This window comes from Ipomoea nil, unplaced genomic scaffold (assembly GCF_001879475.1).
Source record: "Ipomoea nil cultivar Tokyo-kokei standard unplaced genomic scaffold, Asagao_1.1 scaffold2159, whole genome shotgun sequence".
NCBI classification, from domain to species: Eukaryota; Viridiplantae; Streptophyta; class Magnoliopsida; order Solanales; family Convolvulaceae; genus Ipomoea; species Ipomoea nil.
This window is the reverse complement of record NW_017618587.1, coordinates 608,238-633,907: the sequence shown is the minus strand read 5'-3', so window position 1 is coordinate 633,907 and position 25,670 is coordinate 608,238. Positions and strand designations below refer to the sequence as shown.

General features: G+C 35.8%; 4 protein-coding genes across 7 annotated transcripts; all 4 read left to right on the top strand.

Annotated features, from left to right (window-relative positions):
* The first annotated feature begins 453 nt into the window (after positions 1 to 453).
* On the top strand, positions 454 to 6,236 carry LOC109149753 (diacylglycerol kinase 1). Of its 2 annotated transcripts, none has more exons than XM_019297713.1 (8): positions 454 to 649; positions 955 to 2,298; positions 2,665 to 3,031; positions 3,802 to 3,878; positions 4,887 to 5,006; positions 5,225 to 5,389; positions 5,538 to 5,675; positions 5,842 to 6,236. In XM_019297713.1, exons 2-8 carry the CDS (start codon positions 1,108 to 1,110, stop codon positions 5,989 to 5,991), a joined length of 2,208 nt encoding a protein of 735 aa, XP_019153258.1. In that variant the 5' UTR covers positions 454 to 649; positions 955 to 1,107; the 3' UTR covers positions 5,992 to 6,236. The 2 variants fall into 2 exon arrangements, with proteins under 2 accessions (XP_019153258.1, XP_019153259.1); XM_019297714.1 differs by lacking the exon at positions 454 to 649 and adding an exon at positions 706 to 722.
* A 2,116-nt stretch (positions 6,237 to 8,352) lies between these two features.
* On the top strand, positions 8,353 to 11,917 carry LOC109149738. Its single transcript, XM_019297688.1, has 3 exons — positions 8,353 to 8,566; positions 9,734 to 9,875; positions 10,061 to 11,917. The coding sequence occupies exons 2-3, from the start codon at positions 9,740 to 9,742 to the stop codon at positions 11,512 to 11,514; spliced, it is 1,590 nt and encodes a 529-aa protein (XP_019153233.1). The 5' UTR covers positions 8,353 to 8,566; positions 9,734 to 9,739; the 3' UTR covers positions 11,515 to 11,917.
* A 6,369-nt stretch (positions 11,918 to 18,286) lies between these two features.
* Positions 18,287 to 20,502, top strand: LOC109149161 (zinc finger protein ZAT1-like). The gene has a single exon (XM_019296821.1). It carries the CDS (start codon positions 18,576 to 18,578, stop codon positions 19,998 to 20,000), a length of 1,425 nt encoding a protein of 474 aa, XP_019152366.1. The 5' UTR covers positions 18,287 to 18,575; the 3' UTR covers positions 20,001 to 20,502.
* Positions 20,503 to 21,176: 674 nt separating this feature from the next.
* Positions 21,177 to 24,447, top strand: LOC109149447 (chromosome partition protein Smc). Of its 3 annotated transcripts, none has more exons than XM_019297218.1 (9): positions 21,177 to 21,283; positions 21,526 to 21,606; positions 21,739 to 21,798; positions 22,117 to 22,219; positions 22,633 to 23,197; positions 23,326 to 23,461; positions 23,602 to 23,769; positions 23,849 to 23,961; positions 24,098 to 24,447. In XM_019297218.1, exons 2-8 carry the CDS (start codon positions 21,526 to 21,528, stop codon positions 23,927 to 23,929), a joined length of 1,194 nt encoding a protein of 397 aa, XP_019152763.1. In that variant the 5' UTR covers positions 21,177 to 21,283; the 3' UTR covers positions 23,930 to 23,961; positions 24,098 to 24,447. The 3 variants fall into 3 exon arrangements, with proteins under 3 accessions (XP_019152763.1, XP_019152764.1, XP_019152765.1); XM_019297219.1 differs by having other exon boundaries at positions 24,095 to 24,447; XM_019297220.1 differs by lacking the exons at positions 23,849 to 23,961; positions 24,098 to 24,447 and having other exon boundaries at positions 23,573 to 23,755.
* Positions 24,448 to 25,670: the final 1,223 nt, after the last annotated feature.

Below are 25,670 nucleotides of genomic sequence, written 5' to 3'. Positions count from 1 at the left end.
AAATTTGGAATTACCATCAAAGTCAAAAAACCTCTAGCGAAATTAACTCAATTTATGTTTTATTATCTATATATATATATATATATATATATATATATATATATATATAACTTCGGTTAACCGTTCGGTTCATTCGATTAACTGACACTTTCAAGCCGAATTAATCATTAACCGAAGTTTTAAAAATCCTTTAATCATTAATCGAATTAAAAAGTTCAGTTAAAAAATAATTAACAAAATTTTATTGGTTCGATCGATTAACTGAAAATTATATGAAGTTTGCACATCGCTCCATAACAATGAAATATTGAATAGTAGAATACTCTTTCTTATGTCCGGGACCCACACGACCACACCCTGTCGCTCCATCCGACTGCCACGTGGCGTTCAGAGAATCCCCGGACGCTGTGTCCCTCTGTTTCGATAAATAGAATCTCAAGAATCTCTGTAATTGAATGAATTTCAGCTTTCAACCAATTTTCATAGATTTTCTATTCCCATTTTAGTGTCTCCATATTCATCATATATAATAATAAAAATAATAATATATATTCCTCTTCCCTTTTCGCTCTTCTTTTGTTCCGATTCCGATTTCGCGCCCTCTCTCTCTCTGCTAGGGTTCGCTACCGACACACTATCTAGATCCTTCGTGAGCTGCTTTTTCGATACTCTTTCCATTGATTCATGTTTGCATTTAGCATGATCGCGGATGATCACATCAATTAATGATCTCAATCTCATTATTTATTTCTGTTTTTGCTTTTGCTTTTGCTTTTTGTGTGTTTTTCTTGCCATGGAGTGATATGCTTTTGCTGCGGAATTTCCTTGCTCTTTGTGTTTTCATGATTGATAAGAATGGATTACAAATTTAGGGGGAATGAGGTTATAGTTCTGGTGGAACCTGATCTCCATTCTGTCATTGGCATACTGATATGGTTATTGTGTGTTTTGCAGGTAATTTGGGGGTAATTGTCCCCCCGAGTTCTTCGTCAGCTCGGAGGTTTAGGAGTAGGATGGTGTGTGTAGTAATGAGGCTGCAAAGGATGTTTCAGTTCAGTTGCTGTTGCTTTTGATTACAGAATGTGAAGAGTATATGAGTTTAGAGAGATGGAAGATTTCCGGGAACCTGATTTTCTGTTTCCGAGTTGGATTGTTAAGAATCACTCAGAAATGGCAGAATCTCGGGTTTTCATTCTGTCTTGTGTGGTTGCGGGGTTAATAGGGATTTTGACTATTTGTTACACTGTTTTTCAATGGAGAAGGAATATAAACTTGGGATGGATGAAAGCCATTGCTAGGTCGAAGAAACATCCGAAAGCAAGACACAAAGTTCCTGCTGCTCCTCACAGTTGGGAGCTGGATGATGTTTCTCGAGGGAAAAGTCTAAACTGTTTCGTATGCTTAAAGTCTATTTATCCCTCACAAACGCTTGGTCCTTTGGAGGGTGTTTTTAATATATGCAGCCTATGTGGTGCAGCAGCTCACCTGAGTTGCTCGTCAGCTGCTCACAAGGATTGCAAGTGTGTGTCTATGGTTGGATTTAAGCATGTGGTGCATCAGTGGGCAGTTCGGTGGACAGAGGTAGCTGATCTACCAGATGAGACTTCTTTCTGCAGCTACTGTGAAGAGCCATGCAGTGGATCTTTCCTTGGTGGATCCCCTATTTGGTGCTGCTTATGGTGTCAGCGTTTGGTTCATGTTGATTGCCATAGTAGTATGTGTAATGAGATCGGTGATATTTGTGACTTGGGCCCTTTCAGAAGGCTTATTCTGTCACCACTTTATGTTAAAGAATTGCGTCGAACTTCTTCTGGTGGATTACTTAGCTCTATTACTCATGGAGCCAATGAGTTTGCATCCTCTGTTCGTGCTACTATTAGAAGTCAAAGCAAGAAATACAAACATGGACATGAGAAACACAGAAATGAGGTTTCTGCAGAAACAGGAAATGTGAATGTTGTTGATGATCCTTCTATTGAAAGCACTGCTGATAGTAGTCAAGCAGTAAATGGCTCCCATATAATGGATGAGAACTGTAACGGTGGTATACATTCAGAGAGCGTTGACAAGGAGCAGGATGGTGATGTTAAGAAGCTGGAAACCAAGGCTAGTTTAAAGAAAAGTTCCTCTATTAATCAAAAGGATGAGGCTCAATCTATAGGGATGAGACAGAAATATGAGGTGACTGAATTGCCTTCTGATGTTAGACCTCTGCTAGTTTTCATTAACAAGAAAAGTGGAGCTCAACGAGGAGGTTCACTTAGGCGACGATTAAACATCCTTCTAAATCCCGCGCAGGTCAGATCAGATCATTTCCTTTATATATGCAAGAGATAATGCAATAGATACTCTCACCAACAGAGGTGTCAATGACATACAAATAGAATTTATTCAATAATATACTGCTGTGACTATACTGCAGTTCTATTCTAGTTGATATCGAATATAGCATCTCACTTTTTGGATTTTCCATTGTAGCACATGAATTTGTCTTAAAATTTCTTCTTTGTGAATGATCATTTTGGTGTCCTATGTGAACCATCCATTTTTAATTATCATGAAACATTAATTTATGTGTAGATAGAGTTTCTTTGAGCTGCTTAAGAACTTATCTATCAGTTAATCTGACATTGCCAAACATATTGCACAACTGCTCCTTGTTAGGTATTTGAGTTGAGCTCAGCACAGGGACCTGAAGTTGGCCTCTTTTTGTTCAGAAAGATACCCCACTTCAGAATACTAGTATGTGGAGGTGATGGTACAGTGGGCTGGGTTTTAAATGCCATAGACAAGCAAAACTTTGTTTCACCCCCACCAGTGGCCATACTTCCTGCTGGGACAGGAAATGATTTGGCTCGAGTTCTTTCTTGGGGTCGTGGTTTGGGCTCAGTTGAGAGAGAAGGAGGTCTTTGCACACTTCTTAATGACATAGAACAAGCTGCAGTCACTGTCCTTGATCGATGGGAAGTCTCTGTTTCATATCAACAAGGAAAGCAGCTTCAACCACCTAAATTCATGAACAATTACCTCGGTATGTTGACTGATTATCTTGACCATGGAAACATGTATAAAATAAGTAGATGCTTTAAGTACATCAATAGCTACAGTTATAAAATGATATAGCAGTTCTATTTGACTAGATAACTAATCTGTGGTAAAGATTATTTTAGGTGACTGGATTCTGTATATAGTAATTAGTTATTAATGATTATTACTTGTGTTCCCATTACTCATTGACTTCTCAATTACTTCAACAGTTCTTTACTTGAGACAGAACAAATTCCGTGTTTATCGCAACTACTCAATATTTTTATGAAATAGAATAATACTGGGAGATGTGTTATAATATGTGATGATATAAAGGACAAGCATACATGTGCACAAACTCAAAAGACGATCTTAATGTGCTTCTGTTTGACAACCAGAATATAATATTCAAAATTGTCTCATAAGTCATAATTGACTTAAAATGACCTTTGTTGAATTTCGGAAACTGAGCTATGCCAAAAAGGAAAAAAGAGACAGTATAGGATGTAACAACTAACTTCAATGTTTAAGAAGCATCTGTATTTGCAGTATTATTATTATTATTATTATTTTTTGAAAGATGCATTTGCAGTATTATTTAAGTGACCTATTTTTGTCCCTATATTCTTGAGCTCTCTCATTTCATTTTAATTCATAACTTAAAATTGGTATTTGGGAATTTTTTGTTGAATTGTATGTTTGCAGCTTGTCTGCTATGTGCATAATAATACAGCTAAGATCTTTGTCTCTGAAGTCTTGGCTATTGCTATGCAGGGGTTGGATGTGATGCGAAAGTTGCATTGGAAATTCATAATCTGAGGGAGGAGAACCCAGAAAAGTTCTACAATCAGGTAATTTAATCGTTACTTTTCCATGGAGTGCTTTGGGGTGTGTGTGTGGACCGGGAGGGGAGGTTTTTTGAAACTTTTTAGCATACCATCACATTATTATTATTATTATTATTATATATTTTTTCTGAATGTAATGCCGAGTTTTTAGGATTCAATTCAAGCTTTTAAAGGATAGAGCCTAAAAGCATAAACCTGATTGTAAAACTATGCATGAGAAGAGAGAATTTGTGTGTGAATGAGTATCCATAATCATTATAGATCCTGAGGGTGTTCTGTAAAATAATGTGACACAATACTTACCAAAAAGGTAATTTGACACAATAGATAGAATGCGTTTTAATTTTTATAGACCATGAGGATATACCTTGACTAATAATATGACATCATAGTATCATACTAATTAAAAAAATGAAAATAATTTTAATGTGAAAATAGATAATTAGATAAATGATATTTTAATTTGTCATCAGCATTAAATTTGTTGCTCCATTTGAAAGTAAACCAAGAAACTAGCTTGACTGATGTTCCTGCAGAACAGTAGAGGTAGCCTTGTTTACTTGAAATCTCGTGTGCATATATAGTTTCATATATTCCATATTTGGACTCTGACTACTTTGCTTTGGTTCCTGCAGCTTTTTCTAAACCCATCCATACTTTGACTTCCTTTGTTTTGTTTTGTTTTTCTAGATAAATTTTGTGTTTGTCATGATTGTTGTTCTATCTTCTCTTGGGATGGCTTGTACTAAGTGGAGGTCAACAGTCTATAGATTTCTATTATTGTTTCTAATTGTATTCTTTCTAAGTTGTTGGGCATTTATAGGTAAGTTGGCTGCCTAATGGCTACTGCTTTAAGTCAGCAACATCGGATCCTTATAACATGCCTCCTCTTTCATGTTGTTGTAGTTGTTAATTCATGTGCACATTTGTTGGGATCATATAAATATATAGTCAATACTTATTTCGTTTGGCACACATTATGATCTGAAACTTTAAATAATACTATTGCAGTTCATGAACAAAGTTCTTTATGCTAGAGAAGGTGCCAGAAGTATCATGGATAGGACTTTTGCAGATTTTCCTTGGCAAGTCCGTGTGGAAGTGGATGGTGTTGAAATTGAGGTTCCTGAGGTTTGTATAGAACTATAGAAGATGCATGTAAAGTTGCTTATGACTAGAATTACCTGATTTGATGTTTCTCTACTAATGATAGGCTTAATTAGTTATCAACATTATTTTTCCAGAGTGTGTATAATTCTTGATCTAATGTTTCCCTTTAATAATTTGAATTCTTCATTTTCAAATTACTTTGTTGATTGGCAATGTTGTGACATATCTATTGTTATCAGGATGCAGAGGGTGTTCTTGTAGCTAATATTGGCAGTTATATGGGAGGTGTGGACTTGTGGCAGAATGAGGATGAAAGCTACGATAACTTAGATCCTCAATCCATGCATGATAAGATACTAGAAGTTGTCAGCATTTCAGGGACATGGCATCTTGGGAAGCTTCAGGTATTTTTTGGTGTTAGTTCCATGTTTATGAAGTGTGGAGTAATATATTAACACTGTACTACTGTTACTGTAGTGATTATTAAATCGGTTGTCAATAGCTTTTTGAGCCAAAATGTTGAAGACCTTTTATATTTGTTTCACTATAAAGGTAGGGCTCTCTAAAGCTAGGAGGCTTGCTCAGGGTCAATCCATCAAAATCCAACTTTTTGCTGCCTTTCCTGTCCAAATAGATGGAGAGCCTTGGTATCAACCACCCTGCACATTGACCATAACACACCATGGACAGGTATCTCACTAGTCACTATTCCCTCTTCTCTGTCTGCCCACTCTATAATATGACTTGATATTTATTGCTTAATAAAGCATGGTGTAGGCTGCCTCTATTTCCCTGCTGTTCAGATCGTGCTTAATTTGAACCAAGCATAATATTAATTTTCTCAATTGCTCTACAGGCCTTCATGCTAAAGAGAGCAGCAGAGGAGCCACTTGGTCACGCTGCTGCCATAATTGCTGATGTACTCGAGAGTGCTGAATCTAGTCAAGTGATTAATGCATCACAGAAAAGAGCACTTCTTCAAGAAATGGCAGTTAGACTGTCCTAGATGTTTTCTTATACCACACTTATACTTTAGGGTTTAGATCTCGTGTTAGTTACGGTTGAGTTATAGCTTGCCCAGAAATTTCTTCTGTGTGCTTTTGTGTCAATTTGTGTGCACAAAAAATGTGGGAGAACTTGTCTGTACATGAACTGGACATGTTTGGTGTGTAAAGGCAAATTTTGTTGTGGTACTACTAAAATGTAAATTTTTATTTCCCAAAAATCTTATGAAATTGAGTTGAGGTTCTATTAACTTGCACGGTTCAATTTGCGGAAGTTTGTCCATCTCTATTTGGACCTTCAAGAATACAAATATATTTATGTGCTATTCTTATTGCCCTCTGTTACTCCATATACTGTAGAAGATGGACTGACAGGACTTTCCACAGCTTGGAAATCTTCACTTGCTCTTCACCATGCTCTTTCTGAACCTGCTCCACAAGTTCCTGATCAGGCATGTTCTCACTTTCTCATTCTTACATGCTTCAATACCAAATTTTGTGTTAGAGATTCTCTTCGAAGCTTTCATGAAATCTTTATGGATACAGAATAAAGCTTGATATGCAGGGTTACTGACAGTAGGAGATGGCGAGCCATTAATAGCGCGATTGAGTTGTTTGGTTATGGCTTGGAGTTCATAAGAGTCGTAGAGGCTGCTGCGATGCCGGGGGCTATGTTTCAGGGCCGGGCTGAGAATACTTGCCAGAGTCGGAGCAGTAGCAGCGGCAGTAGTCTTCGTTCTTGCCAATGTTTGTTCTGGGCTGATAATACTCGCCGGAGCTGGAGCCGGAGCCAGAGCAGCGCCAGTAGTCGTCATTCTTGCCAATGTTTGTTTGAACAAAATATGAAGTGAGCGCTCGGATTTGGAATATGAAGTTAGCGCTTAGGATGAGATGTAACGTTTTTTCCTAAGTTGATTCGCTTTGCCAATGCCGTTAACTGGGGAATAAAGTAATATTGCTACAAGCCTACAACGTGTGGACTAACTAATTTGGTTTCAGACTTTCAGGATTTTTAGATGTACCATAGCATTGATAAATGGCTTTAAAATTATATTTTATTCTTATAATGCATTACTTTATTTTGATTTTTGAATAGTAAGAATGATGGGATTATAAGACAACATAATTGGTCCAATGACTCAAATAGTAAACTCATAAAACTAAGTATACTTAATTGTTGAATTTACCAGAAGTGGTCGAGATAATAGACCTGTGGTTGCATCCACTCACCTTGAATTGGATTGAGCAGATTTACCTATGCCTTACTAGTTGATGAGATAGATCACCATAAGGGCTGTCATTGCACTATCGCCTATCTCCACCACTAAAGTATACCATGTCAAGCCCACTTGTTATAAGCGATCATAACACTGACGCAAAGTTACCATTAAAGTGTACCATGTCAAACCCACTTATTATAAATAGCAATATAGCATCAAATGACAAGGTCTCTAGGACCAGAACTACAAGCATGAGGTTTATCATGAGAGACTCATAAGGGAGATTTGTAGCAGCTAAAGAGGAGAGATGAATTATACCGACCAAAGCGCTGAAGCAGTTTCTGTTAGAGAAACATTGAAGTGGCTGAAGAAATTGGAGGTAGACTCTATCCAAGTCGAATCGAATGCTTTATTGGTTATTCAAGAACTCAAAAATTTAATTGTGACTCCTCTTTTTGATTTAGTCTTTTGAGGACATTAGGAAATTAGCTATGGACTTCTCTGTATTAGCTTTATGTTTGTTAAACGATCTGCGAACATGACGGTCCACTAAATTGCTCGGGAAGTCATGTTCTCCGCTAATTGTCAAGAGTGAATTTCCTACCCTCCCGATTTTCTTTCTAATGTAATTTCCTTGGAAGCTAATTAATGAGTTGTTGTTTGGATTTCAAAAAAAAATAAAAAAAATAGCATCCTTTGGCATTCATTCAAATTCATCTCCTACTACATACTACTATATGTATTCACATTTGTATCATAAATTGATCGAACTATTATACCTTTTAATTATCCTCAATTTATGCAAAGCAATATATTCTCATCCCTAATCTCTAACTTCGTAGTTTAACTCTAAATCCTTTCCATTCTAAAAAAAAAAAAAAAACTATAAATCCTCTCATACAATATATTTTAAACTTTAATCGAATGGAAATCAACGCAAATACAATTATGGACCATCCTAAATTTCCTAATCCAAAAATTCTGATTTGACCCACAAATTGACTGGTCCGTATTATAATTTTGGATATGTGGGTCAACCCGATTTTCACAAATCACCATAGGCTGAAAAGGGCAGTTGGTGTAATTACCTGTAACTAAGGATCCATTTTCGACCAAAATCCCTTTCACGTTAATATTTTAGAACGCGCCGATTCACATATCGGCTAACCCTAGCTTTACCCTTTTTCTTCGTCAACATCCCAAATTTCCCCCTTTTTTTAACCCGTTTTTTCTCTTTCGATTCGAGATTGATTTCTTCTATCCATCATCAAATTTCCATTCCATTTTTTCAATTCTCTTTATTCTCTTTCGATCTATATCTTTCTCGCCTCTGGTCGTTGAGATCTTCGATTTTGAGGTTAGGGTTTCAGATATCATCTTTTTCAACCAGATCTGTTTAATTCGGTTCTCGTTTTTGTATATACCGTAAATTTACTGCCTGGGATCATCTTTTTTGTTGTTTTTAAGAAGAGAAAAGATTCGATTTTTTTCCGGTGAAATTTATTTTGGGAATTTGGGGATTTTCATTTCAATCGCTGTATTTTACCAGGAATTCATCAGATCTATTAAATTAAGTTCGATTGCATTTTAAAATTTTTTGTTTTTTGATTTTAATTTTTGATTTCAAAATTGGGGATCTAGGGTTAGGTTTTTTTTTGTGAATCTATTTTTCGGAGAAAAAAAATTTATTTTTAATTAATTTTTCTTAGGTTAATCCATTGAGATTAGCTCTGATTGAAAGATCTGCTCTTCAATTTGAAGAAGACACCTCCAATTTGAGGTATCCGATTTTATTTTTTATTTTTTATTTTTTATTTTTTATTATTATTTCTGATCATTTGGCGTATTAAACTGAATCTTTAATCATCTTCCTATTTTTTTTGTAAATTCGGGAAGCATATAGTTTGTTATATTCACATATTTCTAAGATAAAGCTAATTACAGTGGCTCATCTGTAGTAAACTTCCAGTCAATGAAATAAAACTGTTTTATGGACCATTTTTAATTGAAATACTTCACTCTGTTTCAGTTTTCTGGACCCACCTGTCTTCAATCAAGTATTAGTTTGTCTTTTCTGAAGATGGAAAGTAAAAATATACTCAAAGACATTTATCCCAATGCTTAAAAACTCTAGTCTAGTATGTACTCTAATAAATTTGGAGCTGATGCTAACTTCAAATATTCTTTTCCCTTGTCTTTTGAGCTTAGTTGGAATCCGCAAGCTTAGCTACTAATGTACAATTGAACTTAGTTATGGAATTTTCTGTTGGTAGCATGCACTGTGTAGTCTTTAGCATAAAGTCAATGAATGATGTGATGGGAGGTGAATGTCAGCATTGTATTACCATTAGCATATTGATCCTATGAACCACATATCAATTACTTTCTTGTTAGTCTTTTAGCATTGGAAAGACAGTGAATTATGTTACAAGGTTTTTTTTTTTTTTTTTCCCTTTCTTGTGCCCTTTAAGCTCCCTGCACTTTGTTCTGTTGCTTAAACCCCTGTTTAAATTTCCCTTTGCAGATAATCATGGTGCAAAAACGGCCATTTGACCAGGAGTTGCAGGAGCTTTCATCCAAGCAACCTAGGCATGTAGAGCCTAGTGATCAGCTAGCTTCTTTGGGGGTTTCTCAGGAACCAATCGCTTTGAAGTCTCACTCATCAGGTGAATGAAGGATTCTTTAACTTCTATAAGAAATTCAATCTAATGTTTTGTTGATTGAATAGGTCTAAGGTACTATTCTCTAATGTTCTTTAGTTGCTAGAAGCCTAGAAATGTTGATAACATGAACAGTTCCTTATTGCATTCTTGTATGATTTTTACTAAATATGGGTGCTAATATTTGGTAGGTGAAGGTGAGGACACTCCATTGAAAAGCCAATTCACAAGTGAGGAGAAATTTGATAGTGCATGTGCTACTGATGTTCGTAGCTCTGAGAGAGACATAGAGCCAGGCATTCCTGGTTCTGCTTCGAATTCGTCCTGGGCTACTAGCAGCACTAGTGAAGAAGATGTTAAGTCAGAGGGTCCTTATCACATTTTAGTGTCTCCTGAGCATTACAATCTTGACGTTCCATATAGGAATGTTTCTCGCTCAAAACTGATATATTCTTCTCTTATGAGAAGTCCGCCTCGAAAGTTGGTTCCTATCGGTCCTGATTACCAGGCAGATTTACCAGATTTTGTTGGACATGAGAAGAAGAAAACCTGTTATTCAGAGGAAACATGTAAAGCAGATATTACTTCCCAAGCTTTGGAGTCGGATAGCAATGGCCATCTTAATGATGATGATAGACTTGCTGGGACCTGTATCATTCCCATGCCCAAATTGGAATCTGCTGGATACAATGATGAGAGTGTTGGAACTGGGAGTGGAAGTGGTGATTGTCTTTGTGAAGATGCAGGTTCCATTAGATGCTCTCGACAGCATGTTTTTGAAGCAAGAGAAAAACTTAAAACAGTACTTGGGGAGGAGACTTTTGTCAAGCTGGGTTTTTATGATATCGGTGAGGTAGTGGCATTAAGGTGGAGTGAAGAAGAACAGGAATTGTTTCATGACATTGTCTTTTCAAACCCTGCATCATTGGGTAAGAACTTCTGGAACCATCTCTCCGCTGAGTTTCCTTCTCGGACTATGAAGCAAATAGTGAGTTACTACTTTAATGTCTTCATGTTGAGAAGGCGAGCCGAGCAGAATAGGTTTGACCCCTTGAATGTTGATAGTGACAATGATGAATGGCATGCACCTGAGGAGTCTTCTGGTGATGAAGCTAAAATGACTGACGAAGATGAAGACTCGGTTGTTGAATCACCTGTTTATCTTGATGATTATGGCCGCAATGAGATCTACAGGGCGTATGATGATGTCGGGCTCCCTATCTGGGAAGAATACAGGGATATTAGCAATGAGACAAATAAGGCTGTCAATTATGAATCAGTAAAATGCGCTGATAATGTATTTGGGAAGTGCAGTTCTGAACCAACAGCAAGGAACGAGGACAGAGATTTTCCAAACGGTTTGGGAGATGAAAATGGCAATTGTACTAGCGTTACTCCAAAAGCACCACATGTGAAGTCTGATATTGGCAAAGATTGGTCACGAAGTTTTGTGGGTATGGGCAGTGACAATGGTCATGATTTTGTGTTGGAGCCCTGTAGTGGCAAGGAATGGGATGTCGGGTTCTTTAGCTGCCCTAAAAGCAAAGTCGATTTGTTGCCTACTTGCACTATGATTGAAGAAGTATTTGGGGACAAGGACTGGAATTACTCGAGTAGAGGAGGAGATGGCCATGGCTCAAGCTAGTTTTTCAATCTTGATTCCTGCAAAGCCAAATCGAAATCGACCTGGAGGTTACGTTTTTTTTGTCTAGGTTAGTTTCCAATTTGCCACATCCAAAGTGGTGGAATATGGATTTTGTTTATCCTGGATGTAAGATATGATATGATGTTCTCCAAGATGGGCATGAACATTTTTCAAGTTGTATACTAGCCATCTGTTTTGCTCCTCCGTAAACACGTACTAGGTTGTCTGTTTGCTGTAGGGAGTTGAAGGTGGTAGGATCATCCTCCTAGGTTTTTATATATGTATATACATAAAAGCAATGTGACTCAATTGAGCATTATCGCCACAAAACATGAAAAAAAAAAAAAAAACGAAAAGTTCAAAGAATTTTCAATCTATGTTCTTTTTGTTTCTTCTGTATACTCATCAATTTCTGTTCTCTTTTGCCTAATCTTTAACTTGTAACTCAGCTTCTGTGACTATGCAATAGATATTTTCAATAAAAATTGAATAAAAAAATATGTATGATCTTCCCCATCACAAGAAATACCCACAGTATCATCTTTGATGAACCAACACATAACATATATTAATATAATATATATATTATTTCTTTCTAACCAATTCAAACCAACTTGTGCACCAATTTACTAGCCACCACCACCCACATGCCACATACTAAGCATGGGGATCTTTTTGGCTAACTAAAAGGGCCCACACCCAGGCCTGACAGAGTATCTGGCGCAAATTATGCCATGGAATCGTGTTCACCGAGAATGGTGAACACAAGGCAAAACGACGTCGTTTTCAGGCAAAAAAAAAAAATTTTGCGGATGTGGAGTTAACGGCGTGCGTTTGATCAAATTATGAATTTTCTGTTATGAGATTATGAATTTTATGAAAATTCATAATCTCATAACAGAAAATTCATAATCGCATAACAGAAAATTCATAATCTCATAACAGAAAATTCATAATCTTATAACAGAAAATTCATAATCTCATGGTTCCAAAGTGAATGTGTACGCATGGTTCCAAAGTGAATGTGCAGGCATGGATTCATAATTTATGAATGTCCGTGATTTCGGACGGGAATATGTAGGCATGGTTCCAAAGTGAATGTGCAGGCATGAATTCATAATTTATGAATGTCCGAAATTATGAATGTAATGAAAATTCATAATCTCATAACAGAAAATTCATAATCGCATAACAGAAAATTCATAATCTCATAACTGAAAATTCATAATCTCATAACAGAAAATTCATAATCTTATAACAGAAAATTCATAATCTCATGGTTCCAAAGTGAATGTGTAGACATGGTTCCAAAGTGAATGTGCAGGCATGGATTCATAATTTATGAATGTCCGTGATTTCGGACGGGAATGTGTAGGCATGGTTCCAAAGTGAATGTGCAGGCATGAATTCATAATTTATGAATGTCCGAAATCTTTGTTCACCTCAAATTAAAGTGAAACCGCAAAATGTGAAAATAAAGAAGAAAAGTCACGCAATTAATTAAGAAAAAAAAAAGATAACGGTGTACTAACACCGTTGGAACCGTGTTCACCATTCATGGTGAACACGGTTCCATGGCATAACGTCTGAGTATCTGGAAAGATGTAAATCATGATAACTCAGCTGAACACAGAGACTATGCACAAGGAAATGATCAGACTGTTAGTATTTGGTGAATAGGGTTCGAATAAATCTAATAGAATTGTTTCTGAATGAGATCCAGATACATTTTTAATAGAGGAGTTGTTTCTGAATGAGATCCAATTTATTTTCTTCATGCAATTTTTTTTTTTAAAGGGTACTAAATTAATAAACTTGGAGTGATCCATCCAATACCCAAAAGACCTGGTGAGGAAGGCCCCACACCCATCTGGAATTTCTTTTTAAAAAAATTTTTATAATGATTTTCTTTAGGTATTTTTGGTGACCTTGATTTCATTGACTCTTTTTGAGTATTCCCTAAGCATGGCCGGTGAACACATGCAGCATTATAACTGTATATAAAGTAACAGTGCAGTAGGCAGGCAGGCAGGCACCCTTCATGATCAGTCTTTGCATAAAAACAGGGTGGATCTTTTCTACTTTCTTCCCATATATTATGCTAATCAAATGGGCACATCTCCTACTTGGATATAAGGTTGCTTCAGATTTGGTCTTTCCTCTTACAAAACATACTAGACACGATGTGTATGCGAAAAATTACGTAATCTGTCCAAAAGGAATGATCAAGTGAGTGGAACATGATTCTTCTATCTCGATAGTCACGAGTTTGACTCTTGACAACACCCTTTCGGTGGATTGGAGCATGTTGCACTATGGTCTGTTTGGTAAATGGTTGTTAGTTGATAGCTGATAGCTAATAGCCGATTGTGTTAATTAGAGGGTATAACTAGTTGATAATGTTAACCAATTGTAAAAAAAATGTTTGGTAAATTAGCTGTTAGCTGTTTGATAATTTCCTTTCTCAAAAAGTTAATTGAAAAAGCTACTTTGAGCATTTTGTTGATGTGATTTACTTCTCTGGTGTGGTTTGTTATATAGGAGTAGGGGTGGAGTCTTCTAAGGTAATCTAAATTAATATGGATTCCAACACGAATAAGGAGCTCCTAACCACCAAGACAAAATAGTAATCACATTGATTACAATTTTGAGGTTCTAATTATAAATAATAAATGGATCTTTACTTATGTTCTAATTCTGCAATCATATATGTTTGCTGTTAGATAGATGCAGCCCAAAGTGGACTAATCATGCAATGAGTCACTCAAAGTATACAAATTTAGGTCATGGAGTCTCTATGAGATGGTGTGGATCTTTTTTAACTTAATTCGAGATTTCAGATTTAAATTTAACCTCAAAGATGTATCTGTCTTAAAACTCATGAGAGAATGTTTTGTCACTTGATTGGGTTATAGTGTACTTTAGTCGAGAAAATATACGGTCGAGCAAAAAAAGAAGTATACAAATTTACTCATTCAATAATATTATTTTCATCATATAGATTTATAATATAAAGAGAGAATGGGTTTGTACTGTGATAACAAAAGAGAGAATCATCTTTTATGTGACAAAAAAAAAAAGGACAAAATAAAGAAGCAAGAAAAATGCTATACTTCAACTGGTAATGGACTTAAATAAAGATAGAATAATACTCTGTATCATTATACAAGATTAACTAGCGATATTTATTCAATGCACACCATTAGATAATATAATGACTGTGAAATTTTCTCATTACTCAAAATAATACAATTAAGAAGTAATTAAAAAAGGATCATTTTCATCTTAATTACTATTAATAATGTACAGGGAGCCAATTGTAGCTTTAATTAGTTGGATGAACTGGAGTCTATTATCATGTCAAGAAATAATGGTATATTTGAAGGCATAAGGTCAAATTTATGACATATTAACTTATATTAAAAGTTAGTGTCACTCGATCACAAGATTTTACACAGATAAATAACATTGAAAATGAATGCATCATGAGTAGGAATTTTGTTTGCGGCAGTGTATACCTCAATCAATTGGGTAATTAATATAAAGATAATTAATAGTTATGTGTATTACTAGTGTATAAGTACTTTAAAAAATTTAGATTATTATTGAGACATATCATGTAATTTATTTATGTATTTTAAGATAGGCGAGTGCCTTAATTTTGGAATTAGGGTGTATCACAAAATGCTAAACTTTTTGGTCAAATTATTCTAAATACACGATCAATCATGGGATATGAACTTGATACCAATTGTTTTGTATGACACCTTAGCTTAAAAGAGTGGTTGACCAACTCTCTCACCAAAACACCAACAATTTATCCTCAAACTTTTAGCCTTTTGGAATTAATTTACAATTAAAATGCTAAACTAGTTTAGCTACACTAATCAATATGGCGTAAATTAATTTATTTTTGGTATTATTTTGGGTGACGAGAGAAGCGTAGCCACTAGCCATTATCTAATGGTGTGTACTGCATAAACTATGTTTCTGCGTACACATACTCAATCGTCTCATTATATAAATACAACAAATCGAACAATAAACATCTTACATACTAACCATTACAAGTTTAAAATTTTAAATTTTTATTTGAACTCACTCTCTTAGTCGAGTTAACCACAATTATCTTTTCACGAATTATGCAAGAGTGCAATGTGACATTGACTAGAAAACCATAGAATGCAACAACACTTAGTGGAATAATAGCACCATACAAAGTTGGACTTGATAATGCATATGATTTACTGCTTCTTTTTTGATGCATTGGATATACACATTATATTAATCATTATTGGAATTTGGGTACGTTGAATGTGCGACGGATTAACGTTAACACATCACGTTAGTATAATTAACTTTAAATAAACATCTGTTTAGTGTCGTGTCGCAGTTTCATCAAAAACATCTTCTTTTTGAAATCTTAATTAATTAATTAATTAACAATTAGCACTTTTTAATTTTAATGACTAAATTAAATCATGCAAAAAGCTAAGGTAGAGTCATTTTCAGTGACAGTAAATTGACTAAATTCCTAGTTATAGGCCAGGCTTGTTCGTTCATCTTTGGACTTCTTGACAACCACCACAAAAGTCCCACATATTCATCACTGCCACAATCTCTTTGACACACTTTCAAGCTTTTTTCTTATACACACACACACACACTAACATGACATTGTACTATCAAATTAAAAAAAAAATCATATATTTGTTATTTGTACATATTAAGTAAATGGTATATATGTACTCCGGCTCTATGACAAATTAAAATCAAAGTGTACTGTTAACTTTTGAATTGTTCCAGTCTTTTTTGAAAATTAAGTTTTTGTCTGTTAATTTGAGCAAATTTAGTCCAGTTTCTTGATTGTTTAAAGTGTTGCACATTTAGTTCCTTAATTATATAACACCAGCGATTGAATGTGTAACATTATAGACAATTTAAGAATTATATTTACTTAAATTATCGAATAGGGACTAAATCTCCAAAGGAATACAATTCGAAGGTCAAAAATATAATTTTTCTTTAATTCTAAATTTACACATATTTATTTATTTTTGTTTGTTTGAATACAAATTTTTTCGACCAGTCAATTAGGATCACACACAGAGAGTATGTTATTCGTGTAGAGAAATTTTAAAGAATGACAATGCAACATCTAGTTAATTTGGAAAAGACGCACATCATTTCATTTGTAAAAGATTCCTTAGCCAATCAAAAGACATTTTAATTTGGTTTCCAATTAATCAATTATATATAGTTCATGCATGCATAAGATGATGATAATATCACAAGCCAAAGTAGATTAATTAGGCACAGAATAATGTGCATGCACATGTGATTACTAATAAAATATGGTTATGCTAATTAATAAGGGGAATAGAAATTAAAGGATTTTTTTTAAAAGAAAATATTTAATTTTGCTGTTTCCTAGCTAGCAGTAGCTTCCAAGTAGACAACTTACAGCTAAACCTTGCACTAAGATGCCGGCAAACATGGGAATTTTTATTTATTTTTTGCGACGAAAAACCCACAATCACTAATTGAAATGCGTATTAAGTAAATTATGCTTCTATTTAATAATTTACAAATCATGAGAGATAAATTGCACTAGAAAGACCCTGTGTAACAGACTTGATTGAGAGTGTGTTGACAAAAAATATGAGAGGGAAATTGCACTAGGAAAACTCTATGAAATGGACTTAATTGATCGAGAAAGTACTGGTAAAAATTTGAACCCGTCATCTTCAAGTACGAGAATCATGCTTCACCCACCCACCACTTATGGGGGTTTTATTTTTTATTTTTTTGACACTCCAAAATTATATACTTGCTTAATTAATTGTAATTAATATTTATATTGGGTGGTTAATTATATGTTATATATATAGTTTTTAAAAGACAAGTTAATAGGACATCCACGTTGCGGTTAGTGCAAAGCGAGCAAGCCGGCATTTGAAGAGCAAGGCCGGCACTACTCTATGCCAAGTTGACACAAAAAAAGAATTTGCAGTACAGTCGATCATCAAATCCAAACAACATCTTGGGTGGTTGGTTGGGAGTACAATGTTTGATTAGTTGTGTCTTTTGTAATATTATTTCAGTAAATATAATTACAACCGAAAATCATATTATCTTTTTTTCTTTTTCCCTTAATATAACAAACAAATTAAAAAAAATCAAGCAGATCAAACTCAACTATATGATTCTAAACTATGTTGCACGGAAATTCCATGAGGGTAGCATTTCCCTATTTCTCGTTTCCTGTTTCTATATATACTCTAAATCAAGATACCTTAATTGCATATAATCTGTGTCTATCGTAAGCAACGGGTCGATCTCTTCGGGTGGGGACCGCATTAAGAATCCGCAAATTGAGAGTGCTCGTGTATGCCTTACCAATTTGCGGATTTCTTGTGAAGACACGCTATCTTTTTGATATTGTAAAATTTTATATAGGGTATAGATTTTATTAGTAATTGGGTGAAAAAAAAGATATGAGAAAAAGGAAAGAGTATAACGGCCAGAGGGTGGAACCTTCCTTTTTGATGAATAACAAGACAAAGTAAAGAATAGTGTATTTATCAAAGAGCAGTTAAGCAAAGTCTTTGAGGTAGAGGCCAAACATCCTCAAAATGGCGGGCGAATCTCAGCCGTTGGATCCGGTAGGCGTAGGGCTCTGAGTTGAGTACACGTACTACTTCCAACTTCCCTTTTACCTCTCTTTCTTTCTTCTTATCTTTGCTTCCATGCATGGATTTCTCCCCCAAAATAGTGTGCCATAGAGAGAGAAAGTAAAACCAGCCAGCAAGAGAGAGAAAAAGAGAAGTAAACACCTCTTTTAAAGTTGAGCTATTTCTTCAAGTTTCAACTACCCTTCTGCTACTACATACTAAACCAGTGTTCTTGAACAAACAGCACAGCAGTGCTGTTAGATCTTGCTCTTAAAGTGAATGAAATTAATAGTTTTTTTTCTTCTTTGATCTATTCAAGATTCAGATTTGAGGCTTTGGGGCATCTGATCTCATCATCCAATTCGGGTTTCGATCGAATTCGAGTCAATGGAACAACAACAAGGGGATCAAGAAATGTTGCAGCAGAAGCACTTCTGCAAGCTCTGCAGCAGGAGTTTCCCCTGCGGTAGATCCCTGGGGGGGCACATGAGGTCTCACTTGATCGGGAATTCATCGGAAAACGCCGAGAGGAGCAGGAACTCGGGCTCGGGGATCGACACTAGCTATGTCCTGAGGGAGAATCCCAGGAAGACCTGCAAGTTTTCTGCAGAGTTTAATGGTGGTGGTGGGGAAGATGCTTTGCTTCAGAGCCTTGATAAGGTGTGCAAGGAATGTGGGAAAGGTTTTCAATCTTGGAAAGCTTTGTTCGGGCACATGAAGTGCCATTCGGAGAAAATAATGATGATCTCGACGAACAACAACAAAAGAAGCAAGATGGAGGAAGCTGCTGATTCTTGGAATGTTGTTGCAGATAATAATAATAATAGCCATTCTGATGACAATAATGCTCCAAACCGAAAGAAGAGATCGAGGAGAGCTTCAGCTAATACCAAAAGGTACCAGGTTGTTAATGCTGCTACAACTAATTCCTCTACCTTAACTGCTGCTAATAGTGCTTCCCCCTGTGTTTCTGAGAATGAACATGAAGAGGTTGCCATGAGTTTGATCATGCTTTCTAGGGATGTGGGTAGTTGGGGTGGTTTAGCTTCTGTAACTGAGTGCTCTGATAACAATTCTGAGTTTCTGGGAATTCGATCTTCGGGTAATTCTGAGATTAAGGCCAAGAAAGTGAAAGCTGATGAGAAACTGAAGAAACCAAAGTCCAGAGGCTCTGGGATTCCTATAAGTGGAGGCAATAAGATGAAGGTGTCTGAAGCTGACAGAGCAGGATTCGAGAAATCCGAGGTTGATGTTCCTAGTAATGCTCAAAATGAGGTCTGGTTTAGCTCCCTTGACTCTGAGAAGAAGATCAGATTTGAGTGTTCTACTTGCAACAAGAGTTTCCACTCTTACCAAGCTCTTGGTGGCCACAGAGCTAGCCACAAGAAGGCGAAAGACGGGTCTGACAAGAACACTGACCATTATTCTGGAGCTCAAAACCAGACAACTGCAGACAGCAGTGAACACAGCATCCTAGGATTTGCAGACAAGGTTGAGAGTTCATCAAAGAAGATTAAGGTGGCTCATCATGAGTGCCCAATTTGTTTCAAGATTTTCCCATCAGGCCAAGCATTGGGAGGCCACAAGAGATCCCATTTGATTGCTGAGGCTAAAGCCAATCAACAGCCCACTCAAATAATGCAGAAACCTTCAGTCCCAGAAACCAGAGATTTTCTTGATCTCAATTTGCCTGCTCCAATTGAAGAAGAAGAAGAAGAAGATAAAGAAAGCCATCAGAGCTCTGGGTTCCAAGCATGGTGGATGGTGGGGAGCAGCTATAACCATGATCATCTTATGCAGCCTACTTTCTGAGTTATCATCATCCTCATTCATCTGCTATTATAAAGGTTCACAGAAGTGTACAGATTCATTCTTTCTGCTTCAAAGCAGTGACAATTCCATTTGCCAAAGGGGAACTCTATCCTACAAGGACACTGGGCACCCATTAAAGAGAAATTAAGCCACCCCCTTTGGAGCACTCTTCACAGTGAAAATTTTCCCACATTCCAATTCCCAGAAGATGTGTAATTTTCTTGCTTTTCTTTCCCAATTTTTTTGCTGTAATTTAGGCACACTTGAAAGCTTCAGCTTGAGCTTCAACTTTCTTTTTACTATACTGTTGTATGGTGTAATTGTTTTATCTTGGCAGTAAAGGGAAATGATGAGGTGTTGAAGATGGACAGTGAGTGAAGTCAGAAAGATCAGATATGAAGTCCTTTTTTTTTTGGGAGGTTTTATAATATTGTAAAAAAGAGATTGCCAGTGAGCTCAAAGGTGGTTGTTTAGTCACCTACCATAAAAACATGACAACACATCTCATATCCCTTCTTAATCACTTTGCTAGTGCTCTTCTATTGTCTTGCCATTACTTAAGAGTACATACTAGATAAATTTTACTTCTGCATAACACTTTACAGAGCACAAAAAAAAAAAAATTGTACTAAAAAGACCATGTACAAAAAACTTCACATGAAAATGTTAGCAAGAATCGAACTCGTAATATTATAGATGATCATTGAAATAAGGAGATTTCGTACCCAAACAATGCATTTTGGAGAGGGTTGGTGTTGCTATCAACAATAGAGCTGCCAAAATAGTTATCCCTTGGGTGGGCTCGTGGACCATTCTGGCAAACGTTGTAGCTGTAACTGTTTTTGTGTAATAGTCTACAAATTAATTGTACCAAAAGACATATTTAATTAAGAGGTGTTTACAATTCAGCGAGGTGATTAGTCATTGTGTCTGACGATAAAACCCTGGGTATCCCAAAAAAAAATCATGATCTTTTGTTATTAGAATTAAGTTTCGCAACCAATGACTTTTGTGATCTAGTGACACGAAGTAACTCTTCCATATAAATTATGACTTCGAGCCTCAATGAGAGCGGTAATAGAGCTAGAGACGGGATGGAATGCATCAAAATTTAACCCGCAAGACATCTCGTAATAGTTCGGGCCGGGTCAACATATATGTTCTGGATCCACTTTCAAGCTTTAAATTGGCATCCATTTCTGTTCACAGTTTGACCTCCTTCTTTGACCTTGCCAGAGAGAGCGAGGAGGGAGAGAAATTGACAGGCGAAACCCTAGCAAAAGGTATGCTCTGTACATTAAGGCTTATTTGATTGTTGTAAATTTTGAGCTGTGTCTTTGAATTTGGGGTTCCTGTAAAGAGTCATACTTGAACATGGATGATTTATCTTTTTATGTGGATGTTCAGTTTCATGTGTTCGGCTATTGTAAGAAACAAATGGCGTGTTTCTATTCTGAGAATGATGCTCGTATGTTATATGTGTGTATTAATGTATGCATCTCTCTTTATTTTGGATTGTGTTTAGATGTCTGATCAATCAAATAGGAATGGTGACTGCACCTTTGACGTAAAGGAATTATTGGAGATAAGGACAAGATGCACAGAGGTATTTTAGGGGCAAGGTTTACATATGGTGGTTTGCATGTGGTTATGATGCCACTGCACAATCTGGATTAGTTTGGATAGCTATGGTTCTAGTTGATGTACTAATGGACTTTGAAAATGATTTATCATGCAGTTAAGGAAGGAAAAAGATATGTTGAGAGACTCACAAACACAGAGCTTTGAACTTATCAGAGTAATTTCTTATTATCTTGGTTGTTTTCTGGAATTGATGAACAATCAGATAGAGCTGATGATTGGTTATCTGTAGATGTGCTAAAGATTAAGAACATTAGTTAAATCATATGGTGTGTAACCATAGGGTTAGTTGGTGTACTGTTAATAATCACAATCACTAGGAAGTGTGAGCTATCTCTTTATAACCAGCTTCTTATGTTAATTGGTAATTGGAGTTATGCTCTTTGTAATGGATTTAAATTGTTCAAATGAACATAAACTCAAGGAAATTATATTTTTGAAGTAAATATCTCATGTGAAAATGCTTTCTTTGCAGAAAGTAGAAGAGCATGTACAAACATTATCTGGTGTTCACTCAGAAGACAAACAACGCATCCAAGAGTTGGAAAGGGAGTTGGATAACTGCTCACAAGAAATAGGTATTGACCCCAATTGCTCTTATTTTTGTTTGACTAGCATTACTTGTGGGCACTAAAAATAAACCAAGAATTTACTGTCATTTCCTAAACTTTGTACCAAAGACGGCTCAAAATGCATGAATGGTTGCCCTTGTCTCTGTTTTCACCCTTTTTCCTGGGTACAGTAACTTTGTTATTTTTAGTTGCAAAACCATTCCCTAACAGAAATTCCTATAGCTGACATCACTGCACTTGATATGCCATCATCATTGAGGATGAACACCTTGTTATTGCAAATTTGATATTTTGATGGGGCAAGCATTTATTGTTTTTGCATGAAGCTGGACTATTCCTTTTCATGCAAAGATATAATCCTCTATGATCCCCTTTCCATTAGCTTGAGATCATCATCACTGACAACACACTTGCAATAGATTACCTGCAGGATCAGCTTACGTTAAGGAACTCAGAATTGAATATGCTTTGTGAGGAAGTCTGCACCCTTAAGTTGAAACTTGAAGACATGGAAATTTTAGAGGAAGAGACTGGAAGGTTAAAGGAGGAACTAGAGATTTCCCATGCTGATCGTTTGATTTTGCTGCAGAAATTGGAAAACAAGGAGTTGGAGCTTCAGAGTTCAACTTTGTTAATAGAGAAACTAGAGGAGTCAATTTGGTCCATGGGGTTGGAATATCAATGTGAAATTGAGAGCCTGAAACTTGATCTCACAGCATTGGAGCAAAATTGTTTTGAATCTAAAAAATCTCAAGAGAAAACGGCTCAAGAAAATGCTAGGATGAATGCGTTGTTTCATGATCTTGAGCTTCGGTTCCAGGATGCGGAGAACTTTATTGAAAATTTAGAGAAGGAGAATGGAAATCTAAGGGAGCAACTGCAAATCTATGAAAAGAATGCCAAAGTATTTTGCCAAAATGTAGAAGAGCAATTTCCCCAACTGCTAGTTACTGGGAATGAAGAGGCTCTAGAGAATAATGCTAGGTATGTTATCAACCTGCGTGTGCATATAATAAAGCCATTCTGGATATCTGTCTGCCTTTATCTTCTGAAAATTGGTGTTGGGGATGTATAGATATGACTCAATTATTTTCTTCTCTATCTCTCTAAAGCTCATGTGGAGATATTTTGGGTCCTCTCTTTACCAAACTCGCTATTCTAGGGGCATCCGATGTCCATTTTAAGGATAGGACAGATAAAATGTCTCATCAAATACAGAAATATGAATCTCTTGTGGAGAAGCTTAAGGTATGTTGGTATCAACTCTAGGTTTATGTCTTCTCCTCAAGAGATCTAATTGTTTAGTGCATCAATGCTTTCTGGTTGACTTAACTGGGATTGGATTTTGAAACAATTCAGATTAACTTCTGAGTTAAAATGGTGGTTAGGAGGAGCTGAAATTGGAAAGGTTAAAGGCAAAAGAAGAAGCAGAGGATTTAGCTCAGGAAATGGCCGAGCTAAGATACCAAATGACTGGGTTGCTTGAAGAAGAGCGCAAACGCCGTGCATGCATTGAACAAGTATCTTTGCAGAGAATAGCAAAGTTGGAGGCTCAGGTATGAATATTAGATTCTAACCCAAAGTGCTGATTAAGATAAATACGAGGTTCCTTATACATTGTTTTTGGTTATGAAGCTTGAAAAAGAACGGAAGAAATCCTTTGTCAATGAAGAACAAAGTAAAGCTATCACCACTCTCAATGTCACTGAAGAGTAGAACATGCAGGAAAAAGGTGGAATATATTTCAGGTTTGCTCATCTGAACTTGCTCCTTAATGTTCCTATAATGAACTAAATCTCTATAGTCCACACTTTTACTGTCTGTAACTAATAATATTGTATTTCACATTTTTCAACCGTAATTGTACCCTTCATGACTTAGAAGTGACCAAGCAAGCTTGTACTTGTGTTGAGAACTGACTGGGTAGGCAAGAGGCTGTTGTTTCTCACTTACAAAGAGGGACTTCCATGAATGGAAGGTGCACGAGTTCCTTGCTCTAGCCATCACCGCATCCGGGTAAAGGAGCGAGCTTGCATTAAAGTATAATGGGGTTTTCATGGTAATTGTGAAAGCGTTTTATGAAGTCAGTAGGTAGTAGGGGAGTCCATATTTGTACACTTTGTGTAGAGAGTGAAGGAATGGTTTAGATTTCAATTTTAGGCAGATATTCATTTCAACAGGAGGATGTATGGCTCACTTTAGTTTGAATGAAAAATAAGATTTTCATGTCTCAACAATCTGTAAGTTTTTTTGGTGTAAACCACACATTGTGGTCCGGGTCTTTCTCTGTCCGTTTAACGGTCCAGGTCCACCCGGTTCGTTCCGTGAGGCACAGAAGCTGGCCCAAAGGGAATCGTCACTTGTGAGAATCGAACCCGGGTTATCCCAAAATTCTCCCTTACAAAGAGAGCTCATTTGCCACTTGAGCTACCCTGTTGGGTTTCACAATTTGTAAGTTGCTTTGTTTAGTTGGAGATTTTTTATTTTTTTTAAATTTTTGGGCGACAAAGGAAATCAGAAATCTGTTGTCATTATTCTAAATATTTTATTCTTCATTTTTTGACATTTGATTTTAGAGAAAATAATACCGGCTTTATGTTGAATTATGTGAAAATGTATTTTAGTACTAACTACAATCATGATAGAGTATTGTTAAAATAAGTGTGACAGTTATTCATATAATTTATAGCACTCCAAGGTAATGAGATATCATTTGACACCTTAAAATTTGTCATTAAATTTAATTAATTTATGATTATCATGAAATTTTAATTCTTTACTTCTTTTTTTTTTATTATTTTTTATTTTTTATAAGTTTCAACTTAATACTTAAAGCCCTTTATAGCTCCTACCTTCGATATTAGTGGAGGAGATAAATCGCAACAACTTATGTTTGCTAACAAAATAAAGTTGGGTTGAATCTCGAACCCTAAGGGGTCGTTTGGTTCACGGAATGTCAGATTACCTAGGGAATGTTAGATTGCTGGGAATGTTAGATTCCTGTGTTTGGTTAAAATTGGGGTATGTAATATAATCATGTGGTTTAGGGTTATCTTTATTCACACACTATAATATCCTTAACATATTTTCATATATTTTAATAAATTTAAAAATTAAAATAAATAAATAAGATAACGGTATCATATATAATTACATGATTTTAAAATATTAACTAAAATATTGAACTTGAAAAACAAAATTATTTTATATGCTAACCTAACATAATAAAAATAAAAAATATATAATTACAAAAATAATTATATATATGTGTGTGTGTGTGTGAGAGAGAAAGAGAGATAAACTAACATAACCAAGGTTATCTTACATAACCTTAGAAATTGAAGGGAATCACATTCCCTTCAAAATCTTATGTGGAGGGAATGTGACATTCCTGGGGAATGTTAGATTTCCTGAGATAATGTGAACCAAACATAGAAATGTGAGCTTTGGAATGTCA

What these genes read in the sequence shown, in the direction of transcription:
- LOC109149753 (XM_019297713.1), top strand. Translation starts at nt 1,108, where the DNA reads ATGGAAGATTTCCGGGAACCTGATTTTCTGTTTCCGAGTTGGATTGTT. An exon ending in CAGAAAAGTTCTACAATCAG is followed by an intron (nt 3,879 to 4,886) that starts GTAATTTAATCG and finishes ATACTATTGCAG; the next exon opens with TTCATGAACAAAGTTCTTTA. An exon ending in GGCATCTTGGGAAGCTTCAG is followed by an intron (nt 5,390 to 5,537) that starts GTATTTTTTGGT and finishes TTCACTATAAAG; the next exon opens with GTAGGGCTCTCTAAAGCTAG.
- LOC109149738 (XM_019297688.1), top strand. Translation starts at nt 9,740, where the DNA reads ATGGTGCAAAAACGGCCATTTGACCAGGAGTTGCAGGAGCTTTCATCC. An exon ending in TTTGAAGTCTCACTCATCAG is followed by an intron (nt 9,876 to 10,060) that starts GTGAATGAAGGA and finishes AATATTTGGTAG; the next exon opens with GTGAAGGTGAGGACACTCCA.
- LOC109149161 (XM_019296821.1), top strand. Translation starts at nt 18,576, where the DNA reads ATGGAACAACAACAAGGGGATCAAGAAATGTTGCAGCAGAAGCACTTC.
- LOC109149447 (XM_019297218.1), top strand. Translation starts at nt 21,526, where the DNA reads ATGTCTGATCAATCAAATAGGAATGGTGACTGCACCTTTGACGTAAAG. An exon ending in TAAGGACAAGATGCACAGAG is followed by an intron (nt 21,607 to 21,738) that starts GTATTTTAGGGG and finishes TTTATCATGCAG; the next exon opens with TTAAGGAAGGAAAAAGATAT. An exon ending in TAACTGCTCACAAGAAATAG is followed by an intron (nt 22,220 to 22,632) that starts GTATTGACCCCA and finishes CACTTGCAATAG; the next exon opens with ATTACCTGCAGGATCAGCTT.